The 20,558-nt window shown below is 35.0% G+C and overlaps 1 protein-coding gene across 1 annotated transcript; it reads right to left on the reverse strand.

Moving 5' to 3' along the window:
• Positions 1–9,919: 9,919 nt before the first annotated feature.
• On the reverse strand, positions 9,920–14,489 carry LOC105556801. The gene is made up of 4 exons (XM_012003911.1): positions 12,413–14,489; positions 12,164–12,322; positions 11,851–12,092; positions 9,920–10,201 (listed from the first exon to the last, which is right to left on the reverse strand). The coding sequence occupies exons 1-4, from the start codon at positions 13,560–13,562 to the stop codon at positions 9,920–9,922; spliced, it is 1,833 nt and encodes a 610-aa protein (XP_011859301.1). The 5' UTR covers positions 13,563–14,489.
• Positions 14,490–20,558: the final 6,069 nt, after the last annotated feature.

A 20,558-nucleotide genomic window follows, 5' to 3' on the forward strand; every position in this document is an offset into this window, starting at 1 on the left:
CTTTAACATGACGAAAGAGAGAAAAACTTTCATAAAGATTTTATTAATGCACTCTAATTCTTTTTGTTCTTTTTAATAATATGTAACCGTATAGCGGATTATTTTTATGGTCCAATTTATCCCTACAGGTGGTCCAATATGTCCATATACAGAGTGTTCCATAATAATCGCCCATCCTCTCGTGTGCAGGTAGAGGATCGAATCGAGTAGAAAAGTTTTGTAGTTTGTAATATATATTTTGTCTACCTGCACACGAGAGGATGGGCGATTAATATAGGACACCCTGTATACTAGATACAAGGTACCCGTGTAGATATTTATAACGAGATTAATGGCACGAATTTGACACATCGATTCAACGCACATGATTCAATGAGAACTGCTTCACTATTTATGCAATATATTTCTTTTTTATATTAAATATTGTTCAAGTGGTGAATGTACGTGGAATGAACCACGCGAGACATGGATAAGAAGGCACACGGACAATAACTCGATAATTTAGAAACCCAAGTAATATTCGGATAAATTTTAAATAAATTAATTCATTATTAATTAGCGATATAATAATGAATTTATGCGAATTTTTCTAGTGTTGATACGATACTTAATTGATTTACTTAATTGACCATTTTTTAAGATTTAATTACGAGATCTTAAACAAATATGTAATCTACATGTTATAGTATTTTAAAATTATAATTTAGAAGTAATTACCTATTTCTCAATATATATAAATTAGTACTTTTTATTTACAATATTTTTAGTGTTCGTCGGAGAAATTCGTCACTCGCACGAATAAATTTTCGAAGCTTCGAAGCTTCGAATTTAACTTCGAACTTCGAAGTTTCGAAGATTCGAAGCTTCGAAGATTTCGAAGTTAACTTCGAATTACTTCGAAATCTTCGAAGCTTCGAAGTTATGAAAAGTAACAGCTCTAATTTAAAGTCATGTTCATAAGTTAACCGGTGCTTGCTTACTACCAATAATATTATTTTAGTAGAATACATTGTACAGTGTCTACCTACTTATTTATAATATAATACCTACTTATTTATAATAATATTAATGAAAAATAATTATTAAAATACATTTGACAAACATCGTAGGCCCATTGAGACGTAAACACAGTTTACAAGAAAATATTCCCTCGACGTGGACCCGCGCACGCTACTACGGCGCTGGTACGGCGCTAGTACGGTACGCCACCACTACGCGGCGAACACGCTCAACGCTAACTCGTATTTAAGATTAGTTTACCGAGGCATATAAGGCGTGCCGGGGAAACCGTAGCTGCCGGTTGTGGCGGTGTGATACCACTTGCGATGTTATTCTCTTCGTTGGGTTACCGATCTTTAGCGTCGATTTAGAATATGTCTTCGTTGGATTGTCGATTTTTTGATATCGATCTGGGAAATGTTTTTTTTTCTTTGGATTAGCAATCTTTAGAATCGATCTAAACGTTGTTTCTTCGTTGGATTATAGATTTGGAAGTTTACTTTTAAATGTAAGTTCCCTCTTATGAACAGCTAGATATCTTAATAGGAGATAGCGGAGTTTCTGCTAAATTAATACGGATCATCTGTTTATTCCACCATGAATTTATTGCCCTTGGAGTGATATCTGTTTAATGACAAATTGATTGTTAGATCGTGTAATCGTTGTGAAAAAAAATTGTGATTGAGTTGGACGTTGAAAACCTGCTATCGCATAATAGAACTTTCCTCTATTTGAGTTTGATTTCGATCATTGGTCTTGTGGTTTTTCTTAGCGTTGATTTTAAGAAAGGTAAAAGAAATATGCCAAGTATAAGCGCCATTTAATCATGATTTATATAATATAAAAGATAACACTCGTATTCTGTTTGACAATAACAATAATGTAAATAAGGAGGCCAAGTTTAACGAACTATTCGGTTGACAGTATCGATAGATATATTTTTTCTAATGAATACGGTTATAATTATATCTAAAGATATAGAACTATGATGACAACGGTCTATATCAGGTTAATGGGCCTATATAGAATTGTGTTAGGTTGTTTTAGAAAATTGTTCAAATTATCTCCATAATCAATAGAACAAACGAACAGTTATGGTACCGAAATTTTTTGTATGATATGTAATGTGTGGTACCTTAATTATATATCTGGTGACCGTTTCTGCTATGATGATTCGTCAGATGATATTATAAATCGCTCTTGACTCTTTCGCGTCTCAAAAAGAAGTGAATCATATTAGAAGGCAGTCGAAAGTTGAGGCATGGTCATTTGATATTGGTATTGTTTATAGGTTAAACGATTTACTTTTAATTTTATACAGACTGTAAAAATTCAATGGAAGAGGCATTAAGATTTTCAGTATGTCAGGCAGTAAGATTTTCATTGTGAGAGTTAATTCCATTGGTCTAATTTTTAATATGGATCATTTAACTTATGGTTTTCTTACGCCGATTTGGTTCTCTGTCCAGAACTGAAACATTGTCCCAATCGAAACAAAGATTAAATTTGAGTATATGTTGTGATATTATAGAGTGTTTTGATGGTTCTGATTTAATATTGTTAGTACGTTCTTTGAGTCTTGTCTGCAATTTCCTTTTTGTCTGTCCTACGTAAGAGGCATCACAGTCTGCGCATGGAATTTTATATACGACATTAATGGTATTCAATTTATTTATTTTGTCTTTCAGTGTACCAATGAATCTGGTCAATTTATTTATATATCTAAACCCTAATATCAATTTAGATTTGTCATTTAACGGTTAAATCAGTTTTTGGATTGAATTGAGGAAGGAGAGAACTAAAAATCTTTTCTTTGGTCTCTTCGGGTTTATCATTGTTATCAATTGTTCGATTATGTCTATTTTGTAAAATATGTATTCTATTATTAATTTTGCTGAAAATGAGACGAAGATGGTGAGCATTGTCTAGTAGTACGTTAATACAGAGATTAAGATTTTTCGCGTGAAAGGTTGGATGTGATAACAATAATGCTCGATGTACTAAATTGCATAAAGCACCTATTTTGTGGTTCATAGGATAGTTGAAATAAAACGAAAATGTGCCAGAAAATGTTTCTCTATGGAATCAATCTATTAAGTGTCTAGGAGAAATCTTATAAGTCGCCAGAAGTAATTTAAAATTTCAGAAGATTACTTGACCAGTAGGGTGACATCCAATGAGAGCTAAGCACACTTTACCTCGTCGCCTCTCTCACAATGACTTCCCCTGCGAGCTAACGCTCCATCTCTGAATTCCTGTATCTATGCATACTTACAACAAAGTCATTTGACATCTACTCAAAAACACTGACCACAACCGTTATATCCACTTGTCTCAGCAACGTGTTTTTAACTTGTAACTAATCTTGTTCGTTTCACTTGATCTACAATGTATTATCTATCGACAATTATGTACTAGATTATTTTTATTATTTAATTTATTATAAATTTGCGCTGATGTGAAAGCACTGTGTGCTGAAACATGTCCGCTATTTTATATTTTATACAATTGTAACAACATTGATTTAAATATATATTATATTGTCAACCTTTATGCTCGTAAAAATTGGCTTCTTTAGATAAGTGGATGTAGAGGCCATAAAGAAAAAGGATAAAGCAGCCATAAAGCAAAAATCGCTGGAAGCACTGATGGCCATACCAAAAAACGAGTTTCAAAAGTGTTTTGGAAGTTGGAAAAAGCGTTGGCATAGGTGCATCACAGCCGATGGAGATTACTTCGAAGGCGCCCGCATGAATTTTGACGAATAAGTATGTACATTCAATTTTAATAATAAAGTCTCGAAAATTATTTATCAAGATGGTATATGCAAGGTGATCGGCAAATAATAACGGCGATATTTTATTTAGATGGTTTAGTGAGCCGGAATTACTTGCGGATTCATACTTATAACTATCATGACTCTCCACTCTACAGCTCAACACGCTAACAGTAACAAATCTGGGTAATAGTCACAATTCAATTTGTGCATCACGAAGGGTTGTTTTTTTTCCGGAAGTTGACACGTTGTGTTTCGAGCAGGGACATTATGGTTCCATTAGCGAGAGGTGTGTCACAGTCGTAGCCCATGAGCGCATATTTCTGTGTTATCAGTAGGAGAGTTATCACGAGAGGAATGGCATCCGTTTACAACGTAATGCCTCATCCTGGCCCGCTCGAATAGGCCAATTTAAGCAGATTTGCATTATTCTTGCAGTATTTCGTATTTTAATGCGCAGGTTTTCCTGATCTAGTTTTTGAATAATTCGGTACGGTCCGACGTATTCGCGATCAAGCTTATAGGTTTCGGCGCACGATCGCAAATAAATAAAATATCCAGTGTTATAGGTTTCTGGGTGGATGCGTTTATCGTAATACCGTTTGGACGATTCCTTAGCTTTTATCAAATTTGTTCTGGTGGAAATTTCTAACTCGTATCCGCTCGAATAATTTCGATAGGATGTCGTTATATGTCTCGGGCTCGTTGTCAGTTTTAAATTGAAACGGAATGCGTGCGGTAAGTTCAAAAATTAATTTGTGAGGTGAATATCCTGTTCTCTCATGGACGGCTGTATTGTATGAAAAACTTGCTCGTTCAAGAAGATCATCCCAACCATCTTCTCTGCTCATAAACATTTCAGTTGTTCAACAAGTACTATGTGAGACCGTTCCAGGGAACCGTTCATTTGTAGGAGATATGTCGTAGTGGAAAGCTGCTTTATGCAAAATCTTTTTACGATGCTCTTTATGAAGCTGTTGATTAAGTACCTTCCCTGATCGATCAGTATATTTTTAGGACATCCGAACCGGCAAATAAAATAATAAATGCTCTAGCAACGGTTTCGGCAGTGCCATCAGGCAATGGCGCATATATAGAGTATGTTATAAAGAGATCTTACATACTATTATACATAGGCGTTACCCAGTGGCGTCCTTCGGAAAGGTCCCACAATGTCAAGTGCAACATTATCAAAGGTACGACCAGGGGTGTCAGTGAGTATCAGAGGCTGTCGTGTCTTCTTTCTGACAAGTTTCTGTGTTTGGCAAATACGACAGCAGTGAATATACGAGTATTATTGTATATTCCACGTCATGTGTGTGTGTGTGTGTGTGTGTGTGTGTGTTTTTCCAGTCGAATTGTTGTTTAATTCTTAGGTATTGTGTCTTTGTGACACCCTTGTGACCACCACTTGCAGATGTGTGATACTCTCGAATGATTGCAATATGGTCTTCCCGCAGAGGCATCGTTGCCGTAACCGGAGATTTAGTGAACATTTTGTTAAAGTTGTTTTATACAAGCTGAAATTTTGTAAAGTTATTTTTTCCTACCTGAATAAGAAAACCGATCATCTGCCTGGTCAGCGGTGGTTAGAAGTGCGCCTTTAATTTTTTCAAATTGTAAAAAGATTGTAAGCCTTTTGCCGATTGAAGATCGATTATTCGAAATCCAACACGGTTACAGCCTACTATTGGAGGAAGTAAGTGTGTGAATGAAGGAGATGAAATCCTGAAATTTATTCTATTTTCCCTTTATTAAGTAACGACATATATTATAAGAATGGGTGTTTCACGGGAATGATCGTCGGGTCGAATATACTAGTTATGCCTTTGTCTGCAAGATGAAGAGAGCTACAATTATTAGAGGAAAATATCGGTTTCTTAATAATATTTGTTTATATCGCGTCAGCAGTTTCGAGAACGACTATTAATCATCATTCAAAGGTCAAACCCGCGAGTCAATTAAATAAAAATACATAAATAGAATAATTAGCGAACGACAAATTCAATTTCACCTCTCGAGACGAATATACAGCAACTTATCACTTCCAATTTACAAGAACTACTTAGAAATGCGTATCGTATGAGAAATATGACATGAACATGGCGGTATGAATACTCATCTTCGGTGACGAAATATCTTGTCCCTCGTTGGCTCCTTCTTATGCTTCGGAGCCGGATGGGAGAACAAGAGTAGGAGAGGCGTAGAACTTTGTTCAGATTCACAGTCTCCTTGTCCAAGAAGGTTCCAATTCCGAATTCGTCGCCTCTGCGAGAGCCTTCTCAGAAAATAAGTATTTTCTTGTACAAGGCCCCGAAACGAAAGAGATCGAGCTCTTGCTCGATCCCTCGATCTCGTCTCTCTGTTCGCCAGGCATGCGCAGGGGATCTCTTCCCTTCCTTCTCGTCTAGCTAGAGGAGGGATAGCGCACCGCTATCTTACAAAATTTTGAAACTAACGTGAAGTATACAAGTTGAAATTTGAATATATAAAATTTTATGCCTTTTTGAGGTAAGAAAAAAAGGCAGGCGTCCTGATTGGTTCAAACCTAGTGGCAGGCGATCGTAAAGTTGTATTAATTATTAATGGCGGTACTTAACTTTTATTTCATAAAGGTATTTCATAACATTAGAAACATGTTGCAATTTTTACAACGTGTTTCTAATGCTATGAGAGTAATGTATGTTGAAAGCTAGACCGATTTAACAAATAAAACAGTATGAAAAGTAGTAAGTAGTGTTTTCCGTGAGTACGATGCAGCCCTCTGACACTCTTTTATACCGCTTTCACTGAACAATGACCAGATAATGACGCCGCCCACTACGTGGCGCTAGTAGGATATCTTGGCCGGCTTACATCGGCTATGATTCACTTGACGTTACAAATGCGTCGAAGCGTACTTCTTCTCTTTTCTTTTAATAAAGAAAGAAGGAGAAAAAGAACATTTCGGAACATTTGTGGCGTAAATTTACTACCTAATGTACGAGTACAACCAACATTAATGTTAGAATGAAAATCGATTAAACATTAAACTTTAGTAACAAAATAATACTAGCAATCCAGCGACAGTACACATTTTAAATACAATACATTCTCTTTCTGTCTTTAAGATTAGTATGCGAAATAGTCCTATCGACTAGAGTTGAAATTATGATTAATATATTCTTTTTCTTTTCCATTCAAGTAATATAATAATAATGCATAATACTGCATATTTATAAAGTATGTAGCATTTATAAAATATGTAGCGTATGTAGTATATATACAAAGCTAAAAATATATGCTAGCAAAAGGGATAGTAAAGGAAAAAACCGACATTATTGCAAGTAACATTTATCGTGACATTGTATAAACAATTTATATTACATATTTCATTATACACATGGTTCTTTTATGACGTACAAAATTTTGAAACTATTTTTGTTGTTGATACGCCTTTTTCTTTTCCTGATTAATTTTTAAAGAAAATTGTCGCATACGCATGAGAATATAATATTGTATTAGATGAGGAATAATATCGTGCATATGATCTTTGCACGGAAACGTGAATGAAATTTCTTTCAAAATATCTTCTAACACAAGTTCAAAAACTGCGCCTGAATGGCAGTGTTTTTGGAAAAAGAATTCAAGTTGTCTAACAAATTGATAACATTTTTCATTCGGATGGATAAGATAGCCTTCACTTTTCATATTAGTTAATCGGGCAGCAGGATGATTAGAGTACGTAGTTGGACTTATGAACGCATTCTTACAAAGCTGACACTGTACATATTTTGTGATCTGTCTTGAAAGATAGCCGGTCACATAATAAATTACACAATCCATTACAATAGGCAAACAGTAATCGTGATCTATAACGTCTTTCACATCCCAATCTTCTTGTTTAATCGCTGCATCTAATTTGTCTTTGACGGTTTGAAGAAGAGTATGAGAAGATGCAGGCTTTTGATATATCGCCTTCAATTGAGACAGTGAAATTTGGGGAGCTTCCGAAACGTCCTTATGTACAGTGCAATTTCCCGTTTTAGGCGGTTTTAGGATACTATATAGAGATAAAATCTTATACATTTGTAGAAACGTGGGAGTAGCAGGATGATCATTTGCGCCTCCAGCTTGTCGGATAGTTCCAAAAAATTTCTGCTTTTGTTATGGATTAAAGAAATAAACGATAATTGAAGAAAAAATAAAAGCCGATCTACATCTATCATAATGTCTATAGTAAAGTATAATACAATAATATGAACTATTTACAACTAAAAAAAAAGAGCAACGCAGTTTGGAATGATTAGGTAAGTATATGGATATTAAAAAGAAAGGATGGGACCCAATTGACCACGTCGCCAATTAACTAATTTGATATAAAAATTTATAATTGATTGATTATAATGGAAGTCAATGTGATTGATTGTGATCAATCAACATGGTCAAAAGGGATACTCCCAAAAGAAAGGATTATGAAAACGAACCTCAAGAGCATCTTGATTAATTCTTCCAGTTAACACATAAGAGAATTTACAATGCTGCAAGAGGTACTGGGTAAGATCGAGTGTGGATTTTATTGTTACACGAAAATCCTCTGCTGTTTGTTTTGTCAGAAAAGATGTTTCTGGTAACAATCCATCTCGCACTTTCTGTTCCCAAGCATCTAGTTTTTGCAGTGAATCCTGCAACATCTGTAATAAAAAAATCAAAATAATGATGATTTCAAATAATTTATTTCTTTGTCTTCATGGACTGTCATTGTTACAGTTTATTTTTAAAAGATGGAGACCTTATAATCGGCATTGCCTGGTTTTAATCCCTGCGCAGGCATTTTTCGGTTCAAACTGTCGAATAAATCGTTGATCCATTCACATGGCTCTGTGTTTTGTAAAATAGTTGCTTGTTTTAATGATGGAATATCAATGGAATCATTTGTATAATGATTGCATTGATACTCAATTAACGAAGTCGATGGTGTTATCGAATCATTCTGCTCATTTTCTATAACATTTTCCACCCACGGAAACAAGGATGGAATCGCTCCTTCTTTTAAGCGAGGAATTTTATAAGTTGACTGGAACAATGAATAAACATTCTCAATGTCAAGGATGAAAGTATGGGCCACAATATACCCAGCGAACACAATGTTACATTACATGTACATTTTTCTTTACTTACCACACCGAGCACAGTTCCATCGGATCCTAATAGTTTTCGTTCTCGAAGAATATCATCTTTTTTAAAATGATATTCACAAACTCCTTGCGTGCATTTCAGTACCAAATCTGGACGTTTAATCGCGATTTGCCAGGCTTTTTGCCTTTCTTCATTTTTTGGAACAGTGAAAAAGTGAACTTTTTCATTGTTGTTCTTATAACCTGACGTACATCCTGGTACGATGCAACGCATATTTTTCGATCCACATTAATTTTTGTACGAAAATACAATTACTTATTCCAGGATTTTTGTTTCACAAATAAACGACTTGTTCACACCATAGACTTATATAGTTCACACAATTACTTTATCACACTCTATTGAAATGCGATGATGCAATTTCTGAAGCGGACAAGGTATTCTACTAGCGCCACGTAGTGAGAAGCGTCATTATGTGGTCGGCTATAACCCTCATGTGCCCTGTCCTTATATACAGGGTGGTCTAAAAGTCCCGGAACGGTTGAATATCCCGAGAAATTGTGGGTGGATCGGAAAACGGAAAAATACGTATTTCCTATTTTTGAAAGAGCTATCGAATGATACCAAAATTGACCCCCCCCCCACCCCCACCCCTGTGGGTGGGGCGGGGGACAACTTTAAAATCTTAAATGGGAACCCCTACTCTTTATTGCAGATTCGAATTCTACGTCCAAAAAAACGTAAATTTTGTCTAAAACTTTTTTTTCGATTCCTGATAGATGGCGCTGCATTCGGCGAAAATTGGTTAAATCGTTTTCTTCAAGGGAAATCCCCATGTTTTATTGCATAATGATGCTACGTTGAAGAAAAGTAACTTTTGTCTGAAACATGTTTGTCGAATTATCGTATGTAGATGTCTACGACAATTTTTTATCCGTTCTTAGCTTTACCCAGGATTAACGACGTGGACGTGACGGAAATTATAATCCCTTTGGGGTGCTTGTTTATTGTGAGTCCCCTCGCCTCTCACCATCGGGGTGCTTTATCTTCGTAAGAATTCGAAGCGGTGGATTTGTTTTCACATAGTCGTTCGTTAACACTTTCATAGCTTGAATCCATGATCTCATTAATTTTGGAGTTAATGGATTCAAGCTCATTAGAATAGCCTATTCTCAGTGTGTCATCAGTATTAGCATCTTCATCATCTTCACAATCTTTACCATCTTTGTCATTCGGCGTCTCCTTGAAGCGTGCTTTTTTTTCGCGGTCGCAGTTTGTATGTGGTGCGTGGACGCAAAGAAAGTTGGACTATTTTGAGGTGGGGATCTAGAGGGTTAGCCGATTCATCAGACCCGAGATTACAGTCCGCGTGGTGATTCAGTGCAGGTAGAAGCCATGGCTTGCTTTCAAGATAGTTTGTCATCATTTGAATCGGTATAGGAGGTGGTGATGGATTTGCAAGAAGAGAGACGACATTTTTTATGGATTGGATAAATGGCAAGATGAGGTACATAGGAAGAGTAAACATATAGATATAAGATTTCACTTTACAAGAGAATTAGTAGAAAGAAAAGAAATTAAAGTGACCTACCTAAGTAACGACCAAATGTTAGCAGATGTCTTAACAAAATCCTTGTCAAAGATTAAACACCAAAGGTGTGTAGCTATGTTAAATTTAAGCTAGTATAGGATTTCGAGTATTAACTTTTATGTATTTGTAGTTTTTTTAGTTAAACGCACCCATAGATAGGCGGAGTGTTATAGATGGATCTAAGGATGCGTAATGTTTGTATTTCGCGCGAGTTTAGATGTCGCCCTTATGGCTCTAGGGTAAGCGAACCTATTTCGGAACACTTTTTATAAAACTTGCTGTATCTTTTACATAAAATCTTCTAAAACAAATCTGATATATGCTAGTTAAGAAGTCATCCTTTAACTATTAATTAGGCATAAATAAATATTTTAAGAAGACTTTGTTTTTAAATGGCGGACAATCAATTCAAGTACTAAATTTGTTCCGAATTAGGTTCACCTGCACCTAATTCGGAACAGCTGAATTTTGACCTGCTTCTCATATATGTATATTAAACTAGGACAGCTAGGAAATGTTGTGGTAAATAACGTTTTTCCCATTCTTCAAAACTATGAGAGAGATTAGAAGTGTTCCGAATTAGGTTCATGCACCTATTTCGGAACAAAACTTATCATACAAAACTGAACAGTAAAAAGTCTGAATTTATATATAACAAGCTTGAAATATAATAAAAAGAGCTTTAAATCCGTTAAATTTAAGATGCTAGGTAAATGTTATACACAAGGTAGCTTTATATTTGGGAACACGCTGAAAAAATAAAAGTACCCAATTTTGAACAAATTTTTAAATTTATTTATAGCTATTTTGACATTTTTTATAGGCCCTTTCATTTCATCGGTAATAAAAATAAAAACATTTTGAACAGTAAATAAAACATTTTGAACAGATAGCCTTTTTGGAATGATCTACTTTACATGTATATCACAACTGTCCAATCTCTATCAGACACAGCCTTTGGATTATCTTCATCTGCGCTTGAGTCACTTTCTACCTTTATTTCTACCCTTCTATTTTTGTACTGGCATCTGTACTGTTTACTTTTTGCTGGTCTCTTTTTAACTGGCTGCTTTTTTTCGCTTTTTTTGTTATTTGCAACTTCTTGTTTCTTTTTGTTCAATTCTTTTTCTTTTAATTTCATTTCTTTTTCTTTTAATTTCATTTCTTTTTCTTTTAATTTCATTTCTTTATTCTCTAGTTTTCTCTTCTTAATTTCTTCTTTTTCTTTCAATGCTTTTTCCTTTGATGCTTCTTTTTCTCTCATTTCTACTAAAAATTCCGGTGCAATTAAGAGTCTTGTGGCAGTAATTTTTCTAGATTTTGAAATAGTTGGAGTAATGTCTGGAATAAACATGTTCTTTATTGCCAGTACTACAGGGGATTCAAATGCAACAGGTTTTTGAAATTGATCAGGAATATCTATAGTTGAATCCCTTTGATCTTGTACATCAAGTGACGATTTCTCGGATGGTTTCCACGCAAATTGAGAGAGTGATACCTGTGGCACAATATTTGAGTGCTTTACATTTTTCGTGATCTTATTTGTGATATCACAACAGGCAATTCGCTTTGATGTTGTAACAGGCATGCTTCTCTTTTTTTGAAAAACTGAAAATAATATTTATATAAAAAATTTTGACAAAGAAAAATAAGAGTATCTTGCAATCATTTATAAGTACCTAGACTTTTACCATTTTTATTTTTATCAGAAACTTGGGATTCTCCTGTTTTAGTAAACTGAGTGACCTCATTAAGGGATATACACTGATTGGTTTGTTCTGGTATAGAAACAGTAATCTCAGTAGAAGCAGAAGTCGAAGGATGAGTTGAAGATTTGGCTGAAACAAAGCATAATTTTTAGTTTAAGAAATTACTGTTCTAACTGTACTAAAGTGTCTTGCGGCAGAGAATTTCCAAATACTTCTTACCTGGTTTCTTATTATTGAGTTGAACAGCATTAGGATTGAAAGGCCAAATGCCACTGCACCGAAAACCAGCAGTTATATTATTTGGTGTGATTGCTTTTCTCCATGCTGGGGTAAGAATTTGACATATATCATTTCTTCCAAAGTTCTTTTTCTTGTTTTTGCGAATAAGTTTGTCTACTTCTTGAGAGAAAACTTTCTTGAATGGTCCAAACACACCTCGATCCAATGGCTGAAAGAGATGGGTTGTGTGAGGTGGAAAACAGAGTAGAGTGATTTCATTTTGAAAGGCTAACTCCAAAACGCTCAAATTGATATGGGATCCATGTCCATCCATAAGTAAGAGTACAGGCCTTTTTGGAGGAATATCATTTATGAAGCGTTTGAACCACATTTCGAATAGTTCACTGTCAATAAAACTCCTTGCAGAATAAGCAAACAACATACCATCCATGGCATTTCTCATTTGCTCCTCACTTAAAGATTTTCCTCGAAAAATAATCATAGGAGGAAGTATAATGGTGCCAGTAGCATTCACTGTAGCAAGGAGAGTGACATTTTGACCTCTTTCACCTCCTTTTTTTGCTCGGACATCGCGAGTACCAGAAGAGCATAAAACTTTCCCACTTTTCAGTACTGTACAAATACCTGTTTCATCTAGATTGAATATTGTTGTGGCATCCAATCCTTTCGGGATAAGATCATCCAGCACTGATTTCAATTTTGAAAAAAATTCTTCTTTTACTGACTCAGTTGTCATGGACAGTCTTGCAGCAGAAATATTCTGTGGTTGCCTTAAACTTAAATTGTTTCTTTTTTTAAATCCTATAAACCATTTCTGGGATGGCAATCCAGCTTTGAAAGGTGGTATGTTTGCCTTGTCACACACTTCCACTGCCAAGCTTTTCACGTCTGTCTTATTTAGACCATAGCCCATATTGACTAGAGTATCACAGGCTTCTTTGATTTCTTCTTCGTATTCTTGCAATTTAACTTTGGGTCCTCTCTTGTGCCCTTTATTAATGCCAAGTGCATGATTCCGAATGGTTTGGAATGGAACATTATACATTTGTTGTGCAACTCTTAAAGACATTCCTGCATCACGTACAGCACTGACAGCCATGGCGAGATCTTTCTCGGAATAAACCGGCATGATGAACCTAATAATTAAAAAATAATCTCTGAAAAATAATTTTTTTAATAATTTTTCTAAGCGGTTGTTAAGAAATTGTAATAAGAACGCGTCTGTTCAATTTAAAAAAATACGTAGTTATTAAAAATAAGTAGTTTAAAGCAAGATAAATTAACAAGAAATAAAAAAGTTTGTGAAAACAGATATGCATTTCAGACTATTTACAACAATTTCCACAAAGAAAATAGAATTTTAATTAATATTTCAGGAAACTATAATAAATTGTCTTTTAAATAGATATTTCAGCTGCTAGAATCAATGCATAAACGTAAAATAATGAATCATTTAATTTTATATCAAGCGCGACCTGCCTAACCTCAGCCTACATTTGTCTGTTTTCATATATAGCCGCATTTCGCAACAACATAGTTTCATAATTCAATTAAGCAACGATTATCTTCCTTGAACCTTTAACTGTTGTTTAAGTCTAAAATATAAGAGAACGAGCAAGTAATATAAGAGAAAGATGAAATTATTGTACTTACCGTAACTCATCCCGCTCAGAAGCGCCCTGACATGACAACCAATAACAAAAATATACTATTGTCAATTATTTTCTGTATGTACTGTTCATTTCTTCACATCACAAACTTTATTTACGATGCTCTTTATCACCAGCATTAAAATTTGACATTACGTGATAGCTAACAGGAGCAAAATTAAAGTGTTCCGAAATAGGTGCTGTTCCGAAATAGGTTCGCTTACCCTATCCTTTTGTTTGTGTGTCGCCACGTGTGCCCCTCCAATATCCACTTCCGTCTTCTTCCCGCTAGCTTGCGTGGTCACGCTGCACACGACATACGAGTTCTCGCGTAGATTCTGTATAAAAAACTTACCTTTATTATATTATATATAATATATATAAAAAAGGTAAAAAAAAGCACGCAGTATGAGCTCCAATTCAAACGAATATATTTTGTTACTCTATCTTGTTTGCAAAAGTATATTCTCTACAAAAATATCTTCTCAACAAAACTATCTTCTCTACAAAAGTAATGATATCAACAAATTGCGCCAAATATAACAACGGATATTTATACAAACTAGTTGCTTTAGTATTAGTTTTTGATTATAAACTGTTATATTTTTTAAAAATCAAACTAAAGATTTTATTGGAAAAAATAATGGAGTTAATAATAAAACACCGATGAAAAGAATAGCAACTGTTTAGAAATTTAGAAACTCTGTATCTATTCAGGCGAATTAAGGCCTGTGTCCATGATGCTAGTACTTGGTCCAAGTTCTAATTCCGCGAAATATGTAGCCAATCAATATAGCTGTTCCACAAAAGCTGCAAGTTGATTGGCTACGCATTTCTCAAAACTAGAAAAGGATGCTGGTCTGGTCGACGACGACGACGACGACGAGGACGACGACGAGGACGACGACGACAAAGATGTTTCTTAAGCCAAAATTTCACAAAACTGACTTTGCATTGCAATTGCATTGCAATACCTCTACTCATGGGGCACGTAGGAGAAAAGTAAAAACACTTTTATTATGCAAATCGTACCCAAGCTATCGATTAAGCGTAGTCTCAAGTTCGTCAGATCAGCCGTTGTTGAGATCCGAAAATCTGAGGGCCCGTCAACTCGTGTACTCGCGTAAACTTACACGGTCGGTCTCGCGCGCGTGTACTAGCTACGCTTACACTTGGCGCGAGACACTACAGTGTCTCGTGATTACTCTGATGTATATCTCATACAGTGGTGATTAAACACTCATATATACAACATACTGGAGCCGATTGAATGCCGAACGTCTTTAATACCATCCATCCATCATTTTTCTTGAAAGATTTGTAAATGCAGTCTTTGACATTTCGATTACAAATATTGTTGTGTAAATACTATGTTCAAAATCAATCTGAATGATAATTATTTAATCAGATTATAGCAAGACAACGTCGAAATGACGTGTCAAATACGTAATTTTGATGACGATAACGTCATGTGACTTAAATGGTACATAATTTTGACGTCATTTTAAATACTAAAATAGTACGTCATTACTGTTACGTCAAAAAGACGTACCATTAATGCTGAAGATTATCTTTGACGTTAATGATACGTCTTATCGTCATCGTCATCAAAATTACGTATTTTTCACGTCATTTCGACGTTGTCTTGTAAGCTGGGCAATGTTGAATAAATATTTAATAATCGTTTAATAAATGTCATTTTAACTCATAAATAGATTTAATATCGCCAGGCGTATAAAACCAATGATATATAGTTTTTTTAAAAACGACCTACTCTGGCCAATGTTTTTATTTAAAAAAACAAACGACGTTTCGGTCCCGGATTTGGACCCTTTTCAAGTAATCTGTAAACCGTACATAACTTAGCACTAAATATTTTTAAAATAAAGTAAAATAAAAAGGGGGAAGTAGTTATAGCGAAAGTAAATTGTAAATCTATACCTGTTCACACCATTGTTACTGAACTCATATCGCTCGTTTGGCCAATATCGTTATGATAATAAGCTGTGAACAAGCAAGAGAGTCATTACACTATACGTTATTACGAATTAATAAATATCAAGAATGAATAAAAATAAATAAGAATAAATAAGAATAAGTAGGAATAAATAGGAATAAATATGAAATAAATAAACTTACATATTATTCAAAACATGATTGCACTGTTTGGTTGAAGAGTACAGAGTCGATTGAAGTTGCATTACTAATTGTAAGACACAAGTAAAAGTGTCGAGAGATGTGTGTTAGACGAGATGTCAAATTGAACTGACGAATGACAAATGTAGTTATCAAGAGACATGTGTTGGACGGGAGAAATCAAATTGAACTATCGGATAACGAAATAAATAAGACGAATGAGAAAAATAATGAGTGCACGATCAAACCTAATATAAACAATAAATACAAAATCACATATATTCTAACACTTTATCATATACGGAATTTAGATTTTTAGTGTCCCTTTTTAAGTTGATAGCGTTCTTTTGCTTTTTTATGAAGAACATCTCACCAATTTCGCGTTTATATGTATGTTTTTCATTATGCATTATAAAATTTCAGGTTCCAACCATTTAAAGTCATGTTCATAAGTTAACCGGTTGCTTACTACCGATAATATTATTTTAGTAGAATACATTGTACAGTGTCTACCTACTTATTTATAATATAATACCTACTTATTTATAATAATATTAATGAAAAGTAATTATTAAAATACATTTTACAAACATCGTAGGCCCATTGAGACGTAAACACAGTTTACAAGAAAATATTCCCCCGACGTGGACCCGCGCACGCTAGTACGGCGCTGGTACGGCGCTAGTACGGTACGCCACCACTACGCGGCGAACACGCTCAACGCTAACTCGTATTTAAGATTAGTTTACCGAGGCATATAAGGCGAACCGGGAAAACCACAGCTGCCGCTTGTGGCGATGTGATATCACTTGTGACGTTATTCTCTTCGTTGGGTTATCGATCTTTAGCGTCGATTTAGAATGTCTTCGTTGGATTGTCGATTTTTTGGTATCGATCTGGGAAATGTTTTTTTCTTTGGATTAGCAGTCTTTAGAATCGATCTAAACGTTCTTTCTTCGTAGGATTATAGATTTGGAAGTTTACTTTTAAATGTAAGTTCCCTCTTATGAGCAGCTAGATATCTTAATAGGAGATAGCGGAGTTTCTGCTAAATTAATACAGATCATCTGTTTATTCCACCATGAATTTATTGCCCTTGGAGTGATATCTGTTTAATGACAAATTGATTGTTAGATCGTGTAATCGTTGTGAAAAAAATTGTGATTGAGTTGGACGTCGAAAACCTGCTATCTCATAATACAGAACTTTCCTCTATTTGAATTTGATTTCGATTATTGGTCTTGTGGTTTTTCTTAGCGTTGATTTTAAGAAAAGTAAAAGATAGTTTTTGAATAATTCGGTACGGTCCGACGTATTCGCGATCGAGCTTATAGGTTTCGGCGCACGATCGCAAATAAATAAAATATCCAGTGTTATAGGTTTCTGGGTGGATACGTTTATCGTAATACTGTGTGGACGATTCCTTAGCTTTTATCAAATTTGTTCTCGTGGAAATTTCTAACTTGTATCCGCTCGAATAATTTCGATAGGATGTCGTTATATGTCTCGGGCTCGTTGTCAGTTTTAAATTGAAACGGAATGCGTGCGGTAAGTTCAAAAATTAATTTGTGAGGTGAATATCCTGTTCTCTCATGGACGGCTGTATTGTATGAAAAACTTGCTCGTTCAAGGAGATCATCCCAACCATCTTCTCTGCTCATAAACATTTCAGTTATTCAACAAGTACTATGTGAGACCGTTCCGCGGAACCGTTCATTTGCAGGAGATATGTCGTAGTGGAAAGCTGCTTTATGCAAAATCTTTTTACGATGCTCTTTATGAAGCTGTTGATTAAGTACCTTCCCTGATCGATCAGTATATTTTTAGGACATCCGCACCGGCAAGTAAAATAATAAATGCTCTAGCAACGGTTTCGGCAGTGCCATCAGGCAATGGCGCATATACAGGGTGTTACTTAAAGACCGCCCACCAAGTACATAGCGTTATTCCTTATAAAATTCTGAGTCGAAAAGTCCTGAACCATTTTTTTCTATCATTCTTAATAATGAATGAGTCAATCCACTGAGCACCGGCCTTTAGCCGGGCGGTACGTCAGTGAGCCGCGCGCCTGGTAGTGTGCGCGAGCGCTCGGCCGCCGTGGCCCTCGCTCGCGCCGCTATCGTGTAATATTACGCATCGTAATATTAGAAATAAATTTTTCTTATGCCAAGAATTATATTCCTCCTATCAAAAGTACCTCCTTTTATAGAAAATTTCGACGGATAGAGCTTTTACCAAGACTTAATCATTACTATGAAGAATTTGACAAACACAAAAAAAATTCTGTGTTTTACAAAAATTATTTTCCGAACAATCTATGTTTTTATAAATCTTTGCGTTCGCACTTAATTATTAAGACAAATCGTTTATTGAATCTTTTTACGAGTGATTTCATCCAGTTACTCAGAAGTAATAAATTTTGTAAGAGAAGTCTCTTATAACAATTATACATTTAAATAACACATACTTAAAAGAAAAATAGAGGAAATTAAAAATAGAGAAAAATGTCTTTCTTTATAATAAAGATTTATTCTCTATTCATAATATTGAATACAATTTTCTCTCTGATATTAGAGGCCGACAAAAAGAATTTTATCAAGCAACTCCAATCAGATTAGGTGTTTTTATAGATTTTTAATAAAAAAAAGTAATCCTGCTGACCAAATTGCTCCATCACATTAGCAATTCGCTCACAGAGTATGGGTTGAGTTAGGTGCAGTTGTTCTTTTTAACTACATGATTTGTGTTAAAATTAAAAAATTCGACATACTTGATAATAAAAGATAACATAATATTCTTCAATTATTTAATAATGTAGGAGAGGAACGCTTTATTTATTGTTGCAAATGAGAGAAATTTCCTGACGTTTTACAATATTAGTAGTCTTGAAAAGAACTGTTTTGCAGTAAACTACTAGCCTTGAAAAGGACTGTTCTTTAGTCCTGCGAAGAACTTATTGAATTGAAGTTTTTAAATAGGCCGCGTTAGCTTCGATGCAACGTTTCCGCAGAATTAAATTTTCTCGCACGCATCGAAGCATTGGTCCATCAACAAATTTTAACGCCTCGACATACATGCGTTAGTACCATGTCTTGCTGGAAAAATATAACTGTTCTTTGCGACAGGAATTTCTTCCAGAAGAAAATCTGGTAGACATTGTATTAAAAAATCCGCATAATTTCTTCCCGTAAAGCAAACATCTTTCGTACATAGTGATACATATGTATTGTAAACTGATCGAGAGATTTTTAATATTTATACCGTCGAAATATCTGGCATGTGCATCTGGTCGATGCTAGAAGAGTAAGACCGATAGCTCTACCGTCTAAAAAGTCTGCCTAGAAGTTTAGCTTCCACCTATGTGGAAAGCTACGCATGCGGATCACGCGTGGGTTAGTAACATCATAATAATATTTGTTATGACAGTTAAATACACATGTGCCCATAAATAAAGATTCGTAGGCCCACATAATATTTGCCATAAAATTTTTAGAGCTTTATTATTATCAAGAAGCCACCGACAGTAATTTTCTCTGGCACGGTGATCTCTGACATTTAATTCCTGTACCTTTGTACAATGAAACGGGTATAACAATTCACTTTTCAATAGCTTGTGAAGTGTTACGTGACGGACATTTAATGTGCAGCCTACCGCACGTGTACTAATTGTGAGATCCTCCTCAGCGATCTCTAAAACCGTCTCGTCCATTTCAACCATTCTTATCCGTCGATTGCCACCAACGTCAATGAGTTTTAGCATTAAACAATCATTATTTCGTATACTCCAACTATTAAAAAGTTTTTCAATCGGGATGCGATGTGAATAATGTTTCGCATAGTCTTTCCGCACACGTACTGGAACAATTTACTTCGCCAAAAATTAACGGCATATTCGTCATTATTAATACCGATACAATCTTGTTTCGTAAAAAAATTATTTTGCGAATTGCTTAGATAATTCCATGAACTTTTTTTACAAGATAAAGCATGAGATGAAACAAATTTACGAGATAAAATACGAGATAAAAGAAATGAAAATCGAATGTAACCTAATAGCATTTCCCTTTGCGGCGTCATCTAAGCATTTTGCACAAATATTATTTTTTGCGAAAGAAAAATGTATCGGTATAGTAATAACGAATATGCCGATATGTATTTAATTTTCGGTCAAGCTAATTGTTCCAGTGTGCGTGCAGAAAGACTGTATGCAGAACGTTATCCGAATCGCATGCATCCCGACCGAAAAACTTTCGAACGGTTAGACCAAAGAATCCGAAACAGTGATTGTTTGATGCCAAAACTCGTTGATGTTGGTCGCAATCGTCGGATACAAATAGAAT

Source organism: Vollenhovia emeryi, unplaced genomic scaffold (genome assembly GCF_000949405.1).
Source record: "Vollenhovia emeryi isolate VEMERY1.0 unplaced genomic scaffold, V.emery_V1.0 DF939769.1, whole genome shotgun sequence".
NCBI classification, from domain to species: domain Eukaryota; kingdom Metazoa; phylum Arthropoda; class Insecta; order Hymenoptera; family Formicidae; genus Vollenhovia; species Vollenhovia emeryi.